Source organism: Mus caroli, unplaced genomic scaffold (assembly GCF_978045245.1).
Source record: "Mus caroli unplaced genomic scaffold, Mus_caroli_1 scaffold_11, whole genome shotgun sequence".
In the NCBI taxonomy this organism is placed as follows: domain Eukaryota; kingdom Metazoa; phylum Chordata; class Mammalia; order Rodentia; family Muridae; genus Mus; species Mus caroli.
This window is the reverse complement of record NW_028227266.1, coordinates 105815508-105835240: the sequence shown is the minus strand read 5'-3', so window position 1 is coordinate 105835240 and position 19733 is coordinate 105815508. Positions and strand designations below refer to the sequence as shown.

General features: G+C 40.3%; 1 protein-coding gene across 3 annotated transcripts in view; it reads left to right on the top strand.

Moving 5' to 3' along the window:
* The window catches only part of Dock3 (dedicator of cytokinesis 3), a 296390-nt gene that overhangs the window by 204033 nt on the left and 72624 nt on the right, over positions 1-19733 (top strand). For all 3 annotated transcript variants that reach the window (XM_021171370.3, XM_085827985.1, XM_085827986.1), the window contains exons 20-24: positions 1264-1347; positions 2898-2998; positions 6300-6381; positions 13271-13441; positions 17436-17628. In XM_021171370.3, the coding sequence (XP_021027029.1) occupies positions 1264-1347; positions 2898-2998; positions 6300-6381; positions 13271-13441; positions 17436-17628 (631 nt within the window). The remainder of the gene's footprint in view (positions 1-1263; positions 1348-2897; positions 2999-6299; positions 6382-13270; positions 13442-17435; positions 17629-19733) is intronic.

Sequence of the window (19733 nt, the reverse complement as noted above, 5' to 3'; positions counted from 1 at the left end):
TTATAATTTAAACTATAAACCCTGTTTCATGACTTGTTTTACTTCCCACAGAAAAAAATTAAACTAAAGGATAGCAGTAAAGAGTATCTGCTCAGAGTCGGTCCCAGTGGCTGTGCTGCCTGAATTTGTTTTCTTCTCTCTAGGTCTTTGTCGTTTTTCTTACTTTATAGCCTTCCACAAGCAAACCTGGGCTTTTGATTATAAACACTAGAATACTGTCAATTAATTTGTAGCTGTTAGTTTTGCCTTATTTCTTCTTACCTAGAGTCCATACTAGGGAACTTTCCTACCCTCTAGCAAAGCTGACTTCTCTATGTATCTTTGTGATACGTTTCATCGAACGAGACACTGTCCTTCCCAGGTGTGTTCTCAAGACTGCTCTGAGTAGCATGTCTGCCCAGGTGGCTTTAGCTTAAGATTGTACCAAGCACTTCTAGTAGCACAAGGCCAGCAGGAAAATACTATATAGTAGACCAAGCTCTACTGAAGAAAGAGAAAGAACTTTGGATTTACCATAAATAGCAATAGAACAACCCTAATTTGCCTCATACTGTTTTGAAATAAATTGTAAATGTTGTATCATTTACATGCTTTGATTGACAAAATAATAGAGTTTTCAGTTTTCCAGGTACTCCAAGAACTCATTGTCATTTACTATTATATGTCTTGGTTTTGCAGCCTTAAAAGAGGGAGGGCATATACTAAAAACAAAAAATAGCAACAGACAACACTGCCAGAGTTTTATCTATATTGAGAACCCCCATTGGCTGCATTTTTCTTTCTCCTGAGAGTCTAATTTTTAAACCAAAACATAGCTTTGTTTAGATGAGGCCTGATCTGCTATAACCTCATCCAGATATACTCCATATAACTAGGCTACTGTAGAGAGTGAAAGATGGCTGAACTCTTTCTAGTCCCAGAAAAGTGATCTCAAAATGAATATGGTATCAGAACCATATTTTTATTTCAAAACAGGTATCCTATCTGTATTTTTATAATTGCTTTTTCTTTAGAAGTTTAGCATTCACCCAATACGAAGAGCCACTTTAGATTTTCGGCAAGGTCCTTGATCTATTTAAAGCCCCACCTGTCTACTTAATTGTCCCTTAGCTAGGCAGAGACAGATACTAGATGTTTTTGTCATGCTTTTAAGATTCTTGGAGATGTTTTGTTGTTTACTGGGGGCTAAAGTCATTGCTGTATGAAAATTTGACCATGCATCCTGACACATGAATGAACCCTTTATTTCTTGTGTTATTACAGTTTCTGCAGGATATCTTAGATACACTCTTTGTGATTTTGGATGATAATACAGAAAAATATGGCCTTTTGGTTTTTCAGTCTCTGGTAAGTCATTTCCTAAATTTTTTTTTTTCTCTCACACAATACATCCCAACCACAGCTTCCCCTCCCTCCAACCCTCCCAGTTCCCCCCACCTCTCCTTTCCCCCAGATCTACTCTTCCACCCTCTTCTAGCCTTAGAAAAGAGCCAGGCTTTCATGGCACAAGATACAATAAGACCAGGCACAAACCCTCTCATCAAGGCTGGACAGAAAACGGTCCCAAGAGCGGCAAGAAGAGAGTCAGAGACAGCCTTCACTCTTACTGTGAGGAACCCCCCCCCAAAAAAAAAACCAAGCCAATAACTATAACATATAGCAGAGGACCTAGTACAGACCTACACAGGCTCCACAATTGCCATTTCAGTCTCAGAACCCCCATGAGCCCTACTTAGTTGATTTCTCCAGTGGTGCTCTCCCAGTGTCCTTGACCCCTCTGCTTCTCATAATTCTTCTTTCCTTTCTTCAGTGGGGTTCCCCAAGCTCCAAAGGGAGAGACACGACGGACCTGGGCATGTGCACTCTATCCCCCCCCCCCAATGTTTCCCTCTGGGTCTCTACATTCATTCCCATCACTTGCCAGAGTGAGCCTCTCTGATGTTGACTGGACTAGACACCGATCTGTGAATATATCAGAGCCTCAGTTCATTTGGGGTTGGTGGATGGGTGGGTTGGTTGGTTGGTTTTGTTTGGCCAGTTGTATTTGGTTCTACCCTAGGTCTCTAGACTATCTACCTTCTAATTCCTGGTCATCCAGGCACTATTGGACATGGGCTCCTTATTAATCATTCCCATCATGTGTTTGAAAAGAAAGTCTAAAGGAAGCAATTTATTAGACTGAGTTAGCAGATTTGTTTTCAATAGAAAGGGTCTGAGAATCATCATCAGAGGAAGACTAACCAGTCAACCTAAATGTCAGATCCCTCCAAGATCAAGTTTGAAGAATTACATTTGAGGGCTAAAGAGATGGTTCAATGGTTAAAGAGCACATACTACTCTTACAGAGGACCCAAGTTCAGTTGAGTTTGATTTCAACTCCTAAGGTTGGTTTACTGAAAATGGATAGTGATATCAGTGTTTGACACACTTTGCTTAATATTGCATTCCCACAGGACACTTGTATATTTAAGATGACTCTGTTCTCCAATCTAAGAGATAGGGAATTGAAGCTAAAGCTTGAATGGACACATAGAATTTGCTCCTCTGGCTTTTATTCTTTCTTGCTTCTCTGGTCATTAAATTACTGTCTTCTCCAAGTTTTGGAGGACACCTGAGTGTTTATGCTGCTTACACAGGTATTGTATTATCTCTCCCTGATCCATATTATTCCAGTCACTGTTGTGAATGGAGACGCTCGGTAACATAGGGTACAGATCTGGACTGGAAAGTAAGGGGAATGAAAGAACAAGACATACACAGAGACAATGGAAATCTTAGGATTGCTTCACATAGGGAACACGAGCAGTTTGCTCTTTGAAGAACATGAATCTGTTCCCTCCTAGGGATCTTTCTGAGGTTCTATTGAACTGTGGTGACTTTCTGTCTGTCTGTCTCAGGTTTTCATTATCAACCTGCTTCGAGACATAAAATACTTCCACTTCCGACCTGTAATGGACACATATATCCAGAAGCACTTTGCTGGAGCCCTGGCATATAAGTAAGTTGTATTTTGTGTCATTATTGCAACTTGTATTCGAATAGAAAATCAAAAATTTAAGAAGTTCAGTGGTGGCCAGAATTTTATTTAGCTGACTTTTTAAACTTTACTTTTGTAATTATGGTTATATATATAATTCTGTACACATTTTATAATATATGTATATACTTAAATATAAAATGTACTACCTTAACTGTTTTCAAGTTTGATTCCATGTAGCTAAAACTTACCATGCATATTGTTATACAGTCTTTACCAGAACTCCATCTCCAAAATTATTTTTATCCCACAAGCCAAAAATCTCTAAAACTGTAAGATTCAGCAGTTAACTTCATAGTCTCCCTAACTTCTGGAAAACATTGTACTTATTGCCTTTGAATGTTGACTGCTATTAAGTACTTCATATAAGAGTCAAAGTATTTACCCTTTTATTAGTAGCTTGTTTTACTTACTACATCATTCATTTATGATATAGCATATGTGAGAATTTTCTTTTTAAGATTGAACAATAGGAAGCTAAAGAGTTGGTTCAGTGCTTAAGTGTACTAGGTGCTCTTCTAGAGGACTAAGGCTCAATTCCAAGCATCCACCTGGCACATTCTTTTTCTCTGCCATCCATCAATAGCTAGTAGTTTCCTGGGAGGGACAGTGCCCATGACCCCTTGTGACATCCCCAGTCTTGTGCATGCCCAGTGCAGGCAACAGCTGGTGATGTTAGCTTACTATTTCAGTGGCCCAGGGCATGCCCAGAAGATAACATTTTACAGCCTGTCTTGCTGTCATCTGGCTCTTCTTCTTACCTTCCCTTTTTCTATGGACTTTGATCCTTAACGAGGGTGATATAGATGTCCTGTTTAGGGTTGAGCACTCAAAAGTCACCTATTCTCAGGACCTTTGTAGCCACGTGTCTCTGCACTTAGTGCCAGTCAGTTGAAAAGAAGCATATATGACCAAGGTTAAGAGCAGCACTTGTGTATGATTATAAACATAAATACTTACAAGGCAGTTTGATACCATGTCCATTTAGCAGAACAACAGAAATAAGACCTTCCCACCCATGTGTGTTTTCTTTAATCAGGTTTATAGTATCAAACCTTGAATTCCTTCCTGTGGAGCAGGCCCCAAATCCAGTTAGGGAACAGTTGGTTAACCTCACAACCCTGTTACACTGATGGTCTTGTCTGGCAGGTTAGCATTATAGCACTTAAGGTCCATTACTGGACCTTAAACCCCCTGCAACCAGCCGAGAAACTTCCAGGACTGTGTATGTCAAGCAGCAGAGAGGGATTTTCTAGTTAAGTTCCAGCATTATTTCTCATGTCCTGCAACCTTCAACAATTAGGTCTTACCAACTAGAGCAATGGCCATAGCCTATGTTGTTTGGGGGTCTCTGGACCTTCCTGACCAACAACTCCCAGGGAGGAAATGGTTCACCTGGTACTGCGATCTTTGAATGCCTGTGGCTTCTGAGATTGACATCTACTCGTGCAGGAAACTCCATTAAAATTCCTTTTTAAAAATAGTTTTAATTAGCTTATAGAGTACTAGGTTTCCACATAATTCCATATAGTCTTACTTTTAGTTAAACTTCCCCCATCCCCCTCTCTACTTAAACCTTACTAGCCCAGTATTTTTCCCTCTCTATTCACATTTAACCGCGTGTTCTACTCTCTGCTCCCCTTCGGGCATCTTTCCAGCTATCTTGTTCTAACAATTTTGTTCCTGTTTTTGTTTTTTTAAGAATTTTGTTCTGAGATCTTCAGTGACCCACACACACACTCTCATTATCATGACTACTAGTAGAGCAAGAAGAAGTGAACATATATGAGATATGAAAACAGATATTTTTGCTTCTTCACTTCAGATTTGAATACCTTTAAATTATTTTTTCATACGTTAGTGCTCTAGGTACAACTGCTAAAGGTAGATGTTAAAGATAAGAATCCTTTCCTTTTTCCTCATCTTAGAGTAGCTGCCAGTCAGTCACCAATAAATACAGTGTGAGCTGTGTAATAATGCTTTATTACATAGTTGCTGTACTTCTTCTAAAAACTGATGTAGAACTACTGAAATTGTCTTACTTGTATGAGAAATATGAGAAGCTAACATAGCATACCAAATAAAGATAAAAAAAAACCAAAAAGGTACTTCATGTGAATCAAATTAGCTAAGACCATTGAATGAATGGTATTGCCATTTTATGAAATTAGCATAATTTTACAACCAAAAATAATTCTTGACAGTGGTCCTGTCTCCCAGAACTCTGCTGCTTGGGTGGCACTTTGGAGAGTAGACACTTAAGTGCTTCATGTGTCATCTTGGTTTTCAACAGTAGCTTTGAGATGTACTGTTATTTCCTCCATATGTCAGGTGAAGAGAATAAGGCACATGGGGATTAAATACATATCTAAGAACACAAAACTGCATACTAGTTGTCCACATAGCTTATACCCTTTACCTCTGTAATGTCTTGCCATATAAATGTGTATTGTGGATAACTTCCTGTTAGATGGCAGACCTGCCTCTTTAAAATATGGTACCTTAAGAGATTAGATGTGGCAGCCCAGGAAGTCAAGCCACATCCCTTCTGTAGCCTGTCCCTAAAAACAAAGAACTGACAGACACCTTCTGTGACCATTAGAAGAAACCCTTCTTTCTGCTCCTAAGGACACTATGATTTTACCTAGTGCCTGCCTCTATGTCAGAAGTCACACAGGGTAGGCCAAAAACTATAAAACTTCTCCACTTGCTCTTGAAACCTAGCAGACTCAGACACCCCCAGCCCCCGCCCCTGTCCTCCCATACACTTGAATGCTTTCCCACTTAAAGATCTGAACGCTTAAGTTGTGGCATCTGTCTCCTAATACAGCTTATTCTGAAGGGTAATGTGTTTCAGTTCCTTCACACAAACCTGCTGATTCTTCTCTTCTTAAAATTGTAATACTTCTGACCCAGTAAACTCATTTCTCTCAGGTGTCTTGGACCTCGGGAAAGGAGGTGTGGAATGGATTGACATTTAAAACTGCACACTTTTATTCAGTCTGTTAGTTAGTGTTGTATGTTCTGGAGATGTTGCAACTTAAGACAAATCAAAATACATAGTACAATCTAAGTTTTGGGAAAAAAAGAGAGTGGGAATCTGTGATTGTGGTTGCTGGTAAAATCCTGAAGCTCCTTATGGAAGGAGAATGTATCTCTCTCATGTAATATGAGAATCCCACAGCTGCAATGACTAAATACATGTTTACAACTTCATTGCCTTTTGATTAAAATGGAATTTCTATAAATATTCTCTTTTCAGGGAGCTCATCCGCTGTTTGAAGTGGTACATGGACTGCTCAGCAGAACTGATTCGACAGGACCACATTCAGGAAGCCATGCGGGTAATGTCTTGAGCTTGCCATATGTAAGGGGACCATTCCTGCAGTTGTTTGAGTATTATCATTGGTATAGAGCTCAAGACAACTGTAGTGTGCTGGCTACTCTCAGGAATGAATGCCTTCATCCACGTCATCTCCTTCCCTCCCCTTGGTTGTGCTGAAGAAGAGCACAGCTGATTGTTACCTCTGATCATTTTACCTGGAAGTGGGAAGTGCACATGAATCCTGGCCATTCTCCTCTGCCTCATTGCTGCCAGTAGTATTATTTTGCCCTCCCACTGGCCCAAGTATTGATATTCCTTATAAGCTAATACTGGTAGCAACATTGATTAGAATTAAGATTCAATACCATTTCCTTCTTTGGTGGTTATTAAGTATTATTTTGTGCAACTGTGTTAAATAGAAAGAGAGAAGTGGATAGGCACACCCTATGAAGCTGGTTGGCCTTAAGAAGAATCCAGAGTCTTCTGTAGTATAATGTCTTCATTTTGGCTTGAAGAGGGTCACTGACAGTGCAGGGTTTTTTTCTTTTTTTTTTTTTAATTTATTTTTTCACATTCCAGATTTTATTCCCCCTCCCAGTCCACCCTCCAACTGTTTCACATCCCATACCTCCTCCCCACTCCCTGTCTCCATGATGATGTCCCCACCCCCTACTCCCCACCCAGCCAGACCTCTAAACTCCCTGGGACCCCCAGTCTCTTGAGGGTTAGTTGCATCTCCTTTCACTGAACCCAGACATGGCAGTCCTCTGCTGTATATGTGTTGGGGGCCTCGTATCAGCTGGTCTATGCTGCCTGGTTGGTGATCCAGTGTTTGAGTGATCACTGAGATCCAGGTTAATTGAGACTGCTGGTCCTCCTACAGAGTCCGCATCCTCCTCAGCTTCTTCTTGCCTTTCCCTAATTCAGCCATAAGGGTCAGCAGCTTCTGTCCATTGGTTGGGTGCAAATATCTGCACCTGACTCTTTCAGCTGCTTGTTGGGTCTTCCAGAGTTCGCTCATGATAGGTCCGTTTTTGTAAGCGTTCCATAGCCTCAGTAATAGTGTTGGGCCTTGGTACCTCCCCTTGAGCTAGATTCCACTTTGGGCCTGTCACTAGACCTCTTTTTCCCTCAGGCTCCTCTCCATTTCCATTCCTGCAGTTCTTTATGGCCATCTCTTGTTTTTCATTGCTGGGTAGCTCCAGGTAGTAAGACAATCCTCACTTTGAGTCAACTCCAGTCTGTTTATTCCTTCTCATAGCTACTCTATATACAATAAAGAACCATAGAAGAGCAATTAAGTCCTTTTTAAAAATGTTTTCAAGAAAGCTTTCGTGTCTTCTAGAAATGCCCTTAAAGCAAGTATCTTTCTTTCTGTATCTGTCCCTGTCTTGTCTTGTACTTGGATTATCTTTCCATAAAGTTGCTTTTTAATTATGTTTCCCACCCTTTCTACATAGTCATAAAAGGAGAATGGTATCAAGGTTGTTCTTTTGTTCCTGTCTTTTAATCCCCTATATCTACACTAAGTGAAGGCCCCCTGTCATGTATTGTTCTTCTTGCTTACATGGTGCCATGTAACAAAGGACATGGGTAGAATTAAAGTCACAGGTCTCTTTTTACTTTGCTTGACTCTGAACATGCTTTAAACACCTGGAACTATAAGATTCTTTTTCCTTCTTTATATAAATGTTCACTAATAGTTACTGTTTCTCCTGGGTGCTAAAAGCATACATAAGACCTGCTTATCTCCTAAAAGTTGCTAAATGCAACCCATTAATTAACTAGTAATTTAATTAATGAATTAATGGTGCTGTAGAAAATTTGGAGATTTCCCCATTAACATGTTATTATGCAGGTCTTGTTTAGGAATCCATATTGTTAAGATTTTGTGGGTGCATCTGCTCAGTCTTGGCTAGAAGCCACTAACTCAGAGCACAAAGCCTGGTCCTCTGGTTTACAATCTTCTTGCCCCTCTTCGGCGATATGCCCTGAGTCTGTTGTGTGGGGACTGTATTATAGGTTTATTAGTTGGGGTTGTGCACCCCACAGTCAGTTGTTCTTTGAATTTTTATCAGCTAAGAATTTCTGTAATAATCCCTATCTAGTGCAAAAGGAAAAAAAGAAGCCTCTTTGATGAAGGGCAAAGCTGTATTTATCTGTAAGAATAAAGACATTTAGAAAACCGTTAGAAATTATACTGGTCTAGGAAAGTGACAGTAATTGGTTCTCCTTTAAGGTCTATGACCTGTCTAGCCATTTGGTTATGTTTATACTATGTCTTAGTAAGGGTTTTCATTGCTATAAAGAGACACCATGACCAATCAGGGCAATTCTTATAAGAAAACCATTTTATGGAGCTAGCTTGTAGTTTCAGAGGTCCAGTTCATGATCATCGTGGTGGAAAACATGACAGTTTCTTGGCAGACACGGAGCTAGAAGAGTTGAAAGTTCTACATCTTGATCTCAAAGCAGCCAGGAGGAGACTGTCTTCTACAAGCAGCCAGGAGGAGAGTCTGGATCATACTGGGTGGAACTTGAGCACTTGGAGACCTCAAAGTCCACCCCAACAGTGACACACTTTTTTCAACAAGGCCACACTTATTCCAAAAAGGCTACAACTTTTTATAGCACTCCTCCTCGTGAACCAAACATTCAAACATATATGTGTCTATGGAGGGCAAATCTACTTACACCACACGAACTGAGCATGAATGACCTACCCCCTATTGAATGGGCCGTAAGTCTAATTAAACAGCTGTTGGTTGCTTCTCAGGTAGAAGGACCACTTTGCACCAATGGGAATATTTTGCTGGGCTAGTCATAGTTGTGGTTTGTAGGCTTTTAAGTTGGATGAGACCATCGATTGCTTTTCTTCTTTTAGAGATTACAGAGCACCTATGAGGGTTAGTCTCAAGAAGATAGCTTCCAGGTCAATTCCAGCTTGTGCTTTCAATTCTGTTGTCTGAAGTTTGTAGTGTCTTCAGCAACAGTCTTACCTTCACATTCTGGGAGGTAGCCAAGGCCAGTGGCAATAGCCTATACTGTTTTGAGAGTTTCTTGGATTTTCTTACCTACAACTTGAAGGGGCATTTCCCATGCCTGACATTGGAGGTTTTACTGGCTAGTTAATGGTTGTGGGGGAGAGCATTATTACCCCATGTGGGATGTCTTAGTCCCTTTTCTGTTGCTGGGAAAAGGCCATGACCACGGCAACTCTTATAAAAGGAAGCATTTAATTGGATGCTTGCTTGCAGTTTCAGAGGTTTAGTCCAATATCACTGTGATGAGAGATGGGGGGTAGGTGAGGGAAGAGAGGAGAGGAGAGGAGAGGGGAGGGGAGGGGAGGGGAGGGGAGGGGAGGGGAGGGGAGGGGAGGGGAGGGGAGGGGAGGGAGACTGGGCTTGGCATTGGCTTTTGAAACCTCAGTGTCCTCTCCAAGTGACACACTTCCTTCAACATGGCCATACCTCCTAATCCTTCTAACTAGTGCTACTGCCTGGTGACTAAGCATTCAAATATATGAGCCCATAGGAGCCATTCTTATTCAAATCACCACATGGCATAACTATTAAACACACATGCTGGGAGGCACAAACCACACACATGCATGCATGTGTGTGTCTGTATCTGTTTAAGTAACCACAAAATAAAGTTACACATTGGCAAATGTCCTTATTGTTATTCATCTTTCCTCCCTGCTCCTCTGCAGTTAAAGTCTCCTTTCCCATTTTTCCCATTTCTCTTTCATACCATCAGTGTCCTATTATATTACCCTTTGCTGTGAAGAGACCATGGCCAAGCAGTTCTTATAAAAGAAAGCATTTATAAGAAGTCATCCCCTCATAATTTGTTTTTCCTGGTTTTTGGTTACTCCCAAGTTACATACTAATATCTAAATATTCAGAATTAGGTCTCCGTCTTTCTGAGTCTGGGTTACCTCACATGGTATATCTTCTAGTTCCATCTATGTACCTGCAAATTTCATTATTCTTTATAGCTCAATAGTATTCCATTGTGTGTATGCGCCACATTTTCATTATCCATTCATCAGCTGAAGGACATTTAAGATGTTTCCATTCCCAAGTTAATGTGAGTAGAGTGACAATAAAATGACTGAACAAGTATCTTGTTGACAAGGGGTTCCACAAATATGGCATACTTTCCACTACTGAGCACTGCATCACTTCCTTAGCAGGTAGGAAATGGGTACAGTGAACCTTCTTGTTGATAAAGCAGTTGTGGTAGAGGATGGAGAGATTTCTCAGTGGACCTGAGCTCTCTCTATGCAAGCATGAGGACCTAGCGTGCAGGAAGCTTGACTTGGCCACAAGTGTACCTATAAGCCTAATTCTGCAGGAGGCAGAAGTGAGGACCACTGGGGATTTTCTGCTGCCAGCCTCCCTCCAGTTTCTATGAGAGACCTTGTCTCTAGCCTCTACACATGCACACAGGTGTGTATATACATCACACACACATTACCTCTACACACACAGAGAGAAAAGTTGTAAAAATGTTCACAGTCTTCTCTCCTTTCATATTTATTGAGTAAAATGAGTACAGGGTATCTGCTTTAGCCTCGGCTGATGCTTCATTTTCTCCAAACAAGATTGGGAACAGCCTGTTGAACCTTAAACAAATACCCTAAGATGTACCCTTCACTTACACACTCTATCTTGTGATCTCAGAGGTAGGAAGCTGGTTATCAGGAGTGAGAAAGTGGGAAATCAGGTAGTAATAGATTTAAAGTGGGCTTGTTTTTCTTACCTCTGTCCAGGTTGCACAGGACCTTTTTGACACCATCCTGTGTTCCTTTGTGCACTATTTTATATCATAGAACTTAGTAAGAGAACTAACCCATCATCTGTGACAACTGCTGGCAGCTTTACTATTAGACTCTGCCATTTTGAGTGCATCTCTTACAGTCGACATTTCTGACTGAAAAGTAAACAGGTAGCAGTGATAAGATATTTTCTTTTTGAAATTCAAAATATATATAATATATAACTAGATATAACATAGTAGATATCCAATGGTTTCATTTTTTTTTTTAAAGTTTCATCTGTTTGCCATGTTCCACATAATCACTTGCCTCCTGGGGTTAGGCATCTGACAGTAAAACATTTAATGGGCTACCCTAAGAATATAAATTTTTTGAGAAAATATCAAATTGGTATTTTGTATTTTCTGCTGCACAGGCATGAAGAATTACTAAAATGTAGATATACCAGAACAATATAGCTTGCAAGTATCTAGCTGGATTTATAAATTAAGGGACTTTTCAGGCTCTCTGATCACTAGATGTTGAAAGGCTGCTGGAGCAGGGCTCACGCACTGTATGAGGCCACTGTTTTTGTTACTTTTTCATTGGTGTGGTCAAATACCCTATTAAAATTTAACTAATAGCTCAGGGGAATCCTGCTCACCATGGCAGAGTAGGCATGGCATCGGGTAGCTCCGTCTGTGACAATGACCAATACATAAGGAAAGGAAGCAAGTCCTTGTCTGACTTAAGTTACATTTGTGTAATTATTTGGAATGTGCGTGGAATGTGTATGTAGAGATCAGAGAACAGCCATTTTCCTAAACTAAAAGTCACCTATACAAACTGAATTTTCTGCACTAAACCTGACAGGCAGATTCTAAAAAGACACTAAGAGCTGTTTTCTTCTGTGTGCTGCAAGTAAATGGGTTTTGCTTTTTTTTTTTTTCTTTATCCACTGTTTAACCTTTCTATTATCTGAGATAATATAGCATTTGTTTAATTAGAAAACAGTCTTGGGACTTGAGTCTATTCTCTTAAAGGAGAATTACTCCATCATAATCATATTTTGATCTTAAGCCATTTTTTTGAGAACACTGTCTTCTGTGTTACTCATAAACTGTTAATGGCAAATGTTGTGGCTGGAAGGAACTGTATGTGTCAGGCATACTAGCTGCTGTATAACCTAGGACTACTCCAGATTTCTTTGACCTTCTATAAGGTAGAAGTCCCTATTTCAGACCCCACCTATAATGTAAGGTTGCAGCAGATTCCTTAAACGTCCTTCTCTTCTATCTTAGTTAGGGTTTCTATTGCAGTGAAGAGACACCATGACCAACTTTTATGAAAGACAGCATTTAATTGGGGCTGGCTTACAGTTTCAGTCCATTATCATCATGGTGGGAAATGTGGCATCATCTGGGTAGACATGGTTCTGGAGAAGGAGCTGAGAGATCTACATCTTGATCAGAAGGCATCCAGGAGATTACTGTCCACAGGCAGCCAGGAGGAGGGTCCCTCTATATGGGGTGGAGCTTGAGCACTAGGAACTCTCAAAGCCCACCTATACAGTGACACAATTTCCTCCAGCACGGCCACACCTCCTAATAGTGCCACTTCCCATGGGCCAAGCATATTCAAGCCACCACACCTTCTTAGAATAAACTCAAGAGTAGTTATGCCAGGAGTGTTGGCATATGCCTGTAATCCCAGCACTCCAGGGGATTTGCAGGTGACTTGTGAGTTTGAGGCAAGCCTAGGACATACAGCAAGACCCCACTTTAAAAAAGAAAGAAAAAAAAGTAGTTAAACTATATTTGGGGTTTTGCATTTTCTCTCCTTAAAAAAATAATAAAGGGGCTAGAGAGATGGCTCAGTAGTTAAGAGCACTGGCTGCTCCTGCAGAGAACCTGGTTCAATTCCAAAGAAGGATTATTAAAAATAAAGTGCCTATTCCTAGTTGGAATCACCTTCACCTGATTTTGTTTGGTTTGGTTTGGTTTTGAGGGGATTGGTTGGTGTTGGGGTTTTGTTGTTGTTTGTTTGGGTTTGGTTTTTGTTTGTTTTGTTTGCACTTACATTCCTGTTATGTGAGTTTCTGACCATCTTCAATGCCTCTCCATTACTTTTCCTCCCACATTTCTAGGCCTTGGAGTACCTTTTCAAGTTCATTGTGCAGTCACGAATCCTGTATTCGAGAGCCACATGTGGGATGGAAGAGGAGCAGTTCCGGTCTAGCATCCAGGAACTTTTCCAGTCCATCCGGTTTGTGCTGAGTCTGGACAGTAGGAACTCAGAAACACTCCTCTTCACTCAGGTCTGTGAACTGTGCGAAATGGTGTGAGGTTTATTGCTACTCTTGTGTTGTGTTGTTTGGGGGATTCTCTAAATTAAATTATTTCTTTGACAATTTCACATATAACTTCTGATTGCTTTCCCTAACCCTCTTTTATCTTCTTTCCATTCTTAACAACTCTTCCCTACCAGTCCTTTTCCAAGATTCTTGACTTTATTTTGGTTTTGTGGCCCATTTAGTTTAATCCTGATCATCTGTGTGACATTGAATTGGAACTGTCTGTCACTGCCTGGTGGAGTACACAACTGAAGACAGTGACTTCCCCTCTTCTCTGAAGCTATTAGTAGCAAGTAGTTTAGTAGTAGGGTTGGACCCCCTAGACCCTCCTCCACCCATGCCTTACTATTACCAGTCACATTCTGGAGCAGACATCCACAGCTACTGTGTGGAGGAACTGCTGCTGCTGGGATTCTTTGTCAGGGCAGGTGATTTCTTTGTCCTGATTTCCAGAAGTGAAGAAATGGTGACAAGATTTTTGTGTTGGGAAAGAGGTGATTTGCAAGTAAATGTGTGGTAGAGAGAATGCTGCCCTTTCCTTGCTTCAGCTATGAGGTATGAAAGAGTCTAGTGGCTGGATACTAGGAAAGCAGCGGAAACTTGTTATTATGAATTCTCTTTAGACCAAATTTCTTACTTATCATTATTATAGTTATGAATATCATATTCATAGGGAATATTTAAAGTATATAGGGCACTTTATTTCCTAGTTTATTTTTATTATAACTTGTCTATTACAGATGTTAAGAATGGGATAGATTGAAAGCTAATGGGAATAATTGAATGCATCGACTAAGAATTAGAGGTAGATTCTGCTAGGAATATCAGTATTCAAAAGAAATTTTCTTTTTCATATCAAAGTTTCCTAACTAGCTAGTCTATTACCTTTACCAAGCCAACTTAAGCTATAATAAATCATATATTCATTACTCCATCCACATAGGTATTATTTTCCCTTATCACATCAGTACACATTTATCTCATGGATTATAATTCTTTGACATCTTGAAGCTAATTATGCCCAAATGTGTCAGAGATGAGCAGCTTTATGTCTACCCGCTCCGTTATGGCTGTTACTGTGTGGTAGTAGTGAAAGTGTATATTCAAACCCTATCTCAGTTTAGTTTACAATACTATGTGTGGGGGTTTTTTGTTTGTTTGCTTTCATTTTTGTTTTTTTGTCTTTCACTTGCCTCTCTATTGTCTCTTGATGCCCAGGAATTGCCTTTAGGTTCCTTGCCTAAAGACTGGTTGATCTTTGGGAGCTGCATGCCATAAAAGAGTCCTCAAGGCTTTCAAGAGCCGCTCCAAGGAAGCTCCTCCCATGATCTCACAGAAGTACCTCAAGAAACTCGTTGATATCTCCCTAACTTTGCTGCAGTCTAATAGGCGCCAAGGATGCCTACTGCTTCTTTCCCCAGCCAAAAAATAGTTACAGGGAGACTGAAAGTAGCTAGCAGAGCAGAGTAGATAGTCTTTCTGGGTATTTGGCAATGCTTTTGTACAACAGTGGTATTCCTATTACATCAGGACAGATGGCTTAGACCTGCCTGGTAAACGTGGTGTCAGCTTAGATATGTTCAGGGCTCACATCTTATTCTTTGCTGCCAAGCTTATGTTTCATGAGTTTCAGAACTCTTGGAAAATGTATTGTCCAATTAGACTTTTCATCTTTAATCATGACTATCAGAGTTGGAAGAGTGTGTCTTTCTGTCCTGGGGCAAGAAGTCAGTGTTAGTACTGAGTAAGACATACTCACCTCCACCCATTTTGTCTTTTGTATCTGAATTGCTTATATGTTGTGTGCTGGTTTTGACTGTAAAACAATTTCCCTGATATTTCATGGAAGTGTTAACCTGAAGAAATAATTCATACGAGTTTTACACTTTAGTCTGGCTTTAACATAAAGGACAGTAATACAGGCTTTTCCCATGGCATAAATTTTCACTCACTGCACCATTATCTACTACCTGATAAATCATTTAAGGAGACATCCTCTCCTAACCCCAGCTCACTTGCTAGTGAGATAAAGGGAGATTTTACCTTCTGTTCTTAAGGTGCCACTCTATTTCCCTTTTAAAATATTGTTTGTATTAGTGGTATAAGAAGACTAAGAAGTACAAGAAGTTTCCCTCAATGTGCTTTCAATAAATACTGGAAGAAAATAAAAGACAGCTTAGCTTAGCTTCTTACTGCTGTGGTAAAATATCACAGTAGCAACTTAAAGGAGAAGGAGATTATCCTGCTCGTTAGTTAAAGGTGCAGTTCATCATAGTGGAAGTCGAGGAGACAGGAGATTGAAGCATCTGGTCACATGATATACCCAGTCAGGGAGCAGTGAGCGGTGAATGCAAAGTGTTGCTCAGTTCTCTTTATTTATGCAATCCAGGATCCATCCCCTCCTCAGGAAACAGTCCTGTGCACAATAAAGATTAATTGATTAATTAATCCCATGTCCATTAACAGAATTAAGATGATCTCTCACAGGCATGACTAGAGACCCATCTCCCAGGTGATCCTAGACTTTGACAAATTGGCAATAACATAGCATTTATTGAAGATCTGTTGTGTTCTAACCACTCTACTTGAATCAGTGCACCTAATTTTTCCCATATGCCAAGAATAGCATTATCCCCATTTTACAGGTGAAAAACCAAGGATTAGAGCAACTCATCAAACATATTGCAGGCAAATGACAAAACTGAATATTTATTTACATTGAGTTTTGTTGTGTCTTCCAGGCTGGTCTTAAAGTTGCCCCCTCCTACCTCAACCTCCTGAACAGCTAAAATTACAGATATGAAACATCACACCTGGCTTAAAGCTGGAATTTGAACTCATATGGGTCTAATATAAAAATCTATTATTTTCCTCCTATAGTGTTCTGCCTCTCCAAAGTTATGGATCAATATTATCAGTTTGGGCAGCAAGATGGCTCAGCAGGCAAAGGCTCATGATGCCAGCCCTGATGGCCTGAGTTTGATCTTCGGGTCCCACGTGGTAGAATGAGAGAACCAGCTCCCCTAAGTTGTCCTCTGACTTCCACATGGGCATGTGCTCCCCACTGCATGAATACATAAATGTAATTTAAATAAATAAGACTACTAATGCCATCGTGCTTCCCCACTTCATTAAAATACATGATTATGTTTTCCTCAAGAGACCACATCTTCCTTCCAGGGCTCAGATCTAGAAGTCTAAGGGCACATATGTTTTTTCTCTCTCCCTCTCCCTTTCCCTCCCTTCACCCTTTTCCTCCCTTCTCTCCTCCATGTTTGAGCCATCTGAGTCTCTGAATTCTTAGTCTGCATTATCAGTGGTCCTCAAGAGTTTATAACGGAATGAACCCATATGTTTCTCATACTTCTGAATGTATACGTCACAGACTGCCAGAGAATCACATATGAGAAAATAATACACATATTCTTCAGGTTACATGATTATATATAGATATCACTATCCCTGGAAACTTATCCCATTCTTGAAACTGGGTTCCTGCTATGAATGGAGTCTCGCTCGTTCTGCTTGAAGGCACTCAGCATTTCCCTACTTTTCCCTTTCTTGGAGGTCGCAGGCTTGTGTCGGGAACCAACATTGAAAAGTCAAGAGTTTAGTCATAAACTAAAAACTTTAAATCCATTTTATGAAGAAAAATAGCTATTTCTCTTAAGCTACATTGTGTAAATTTCTCCTTGTACTTCCTTCTTTTGCCTACAAATTCCTGAGCAAGTTATGAACGTTTCAGTGGCCTGAGCCCTACTAAAGATTCCTTGTTTTAGTTTTGAATTTCCTTTCCCCATGCTCTTCAGAGTCCTATAGGGCTGAGTAGAGTCTAGGGCCAGGGAAGATGCCTCTCAAGGCAGGGCTGCTGCAATGCCTTTTGAAGCTCTTTCACACTCACACCTTTGAACCTACAAGCTAAGCACAAGCCAGACTCTTGCTTTGCTTGCTCCCACAGGCTGCACTACTCAATTCCTTCCCCACCATCTTCGATGAGCTGCTACAGATGTTTACTGTGCAAGAGGTAGCAGAGTTTGTGAGAGGCACACTGGGAAGCATGCCTAGCACTGTGCACATCGGGCAGTCAATGGATGTGGTGAAGCTGCAGTCCATTGCCAGGACAGTGGATAGTCGCCTATTTTCATTTTCAGGTAAATTAAGTTAAAAAGAGTCAGATTTTATTTTTTTCCCTTCCTGGGTAGTAGCCAAAGTTTAAACAGCTCAAAGTATCAGTTTAACAACCATAATTTAAGAAATCAGATCCTGAAAGTGTAATGATTTTAGTAAACTATATGAGAAATTCAGCCAAGATTTAGGCCTGATTGCCATTCTCACAATTTACTCTTAGGAGCCCACACCTTAGGGCAAGCTCATAAGGTGCTGTGTTGGTGTTCATGCTGTGACGGTGAAATTCCATAAGCTAGATGGCTTTAAAACAGTGAATAGCATGGGTATGATAGCAGGTGGATCTCTGTAAGTTACCAGCCAGCCTGAGCTACATAGTAAGACTTTGTCATATATATACCTAAGTAGGACACATGCCTGTAACTCAGCATATGAAAAATAAAAGCTGTCCTTGGCTCCATAGGAAGTTTGCAGTTATCCTGGCTTACATGGAACCCTGTCTCAACGAACAAAACAAAAAAGCACAAATACTTAATTTTTTCAGTTCTAAAGATTTGAAAGTCCAGGATCAAGGTACAAGTAGGTTTGATATCTAGTTGAATCTACTTCCTGTTTCATAGATATCTCTCTTCTCTGTTTTATCATCTAGCAGAAAGAGCAATAAAACTCTCTGAAATATCTTTTAAAGGGCCATTAGTCTCAGTCAGGTGAGGTGGCACACACTTCTAATTTCAGCACTTAGGAGGCAGAGACGGGCAAATCTCTGTGCAGTCAAGACCACCATAATCTGCATAATAAGTTCCAGGCCAGGCAAACCTATTCAGTGAGACCCTGTCTCAAGAGGAGGTGGGGTACTAATTTCATTAATGAGGATAAGTTTCTCATGACTTTATCATAGGAAGTTATCCACTTCAAATGCTGTCACACTGGGGATTAGGTTTTGATGTGTGAATTCAATAGGGACATAAACATACAATATGTAGTTGGTGGCCCTTGGTCTCCAGGCATAGGTACAGCCATATACTGGCTATGGAGTCCTGTCTCAACACTAGTCAGATGAGAGGACAAAGGGAAGGAGAGAGGACAAAAGAAAAGTCCAGTCAAAGAAGACAAGGATAAACCAACAGTTAAAAAGACCCTGAAAGGGGATCTGGGAAAATCTGTGCTTGCTTATTTCTTTGGCTCACCAGTCAGATATAGATAGATAGAGAGAGAGAGAGAGAGAGAGAGAGAGAGAGAGAGAGAGAGAGAGAGAGAGAGAGAGATAGAGATAGAGATAGAGATAGAGATAGAGATATATATTCATTCACTCCCTCCGCACCTCTTTAAGAGGGAAGTGGACAGAAAAACTTGTATAGTCCCTAGGCAGTCGGGAGTAACTGAGACTTTAGGAGTCCAGGATACCTTTCAGAAAGAGTCTTCAGATTTATCCTTGAAGCTGTATTGCTATGATCACTTTCAACCTACAGCACCATCAAATAGGAGCCTGATCCCCTACGTAGGATACCAGTGTTCTAGAAAATCGCCTAGCACAAGAACAAATCGCCTAGCATCAGCAAAAATAGTTATCTGGATTTTCATAACTATAATTTTACATATTAATTTTTAAAGTTTGACCTCAAAGCACAAGAACAAGCTGATAGTTCATTGCTGTGTACACTTGGAGTGCTAAGAGACGCTCCCCTGCCTCCCCTGGAGCAGTGTCGGGCAGTGATGAGTGACATTGCCATTCTTCTCCAGTACCTGAAGATGATAAACTTCTTCCTCCCGCCTCAGACTGAAAGGTGTTACCAGTGATTTGGACACTCTCACAAAATCCACTGCTTACAACTCTCTCTCTATGCACTGTCTCAAAAAGTTGCTTTCAAAATACAGAAAATGAAGCAGCCCCCTGCTCTCACTGATATTTTTACTTTTGTTATTTTTGTATGTGTTCAGCTGCTTGACAAAATCACTCAAGAAAACTCATGTAATGCTGGACTGTGTAATTAAATTTTATGATAATCCACCACCAAGTTTTCATTTGCATTTTGTTCTGATTTAATGTTCACATTATAGTATCTTCCCTAAAATAAGCTTTTTACCAGTTATGTCATATAAACAATTCTTTATTCTCTGAGCATACCAATTG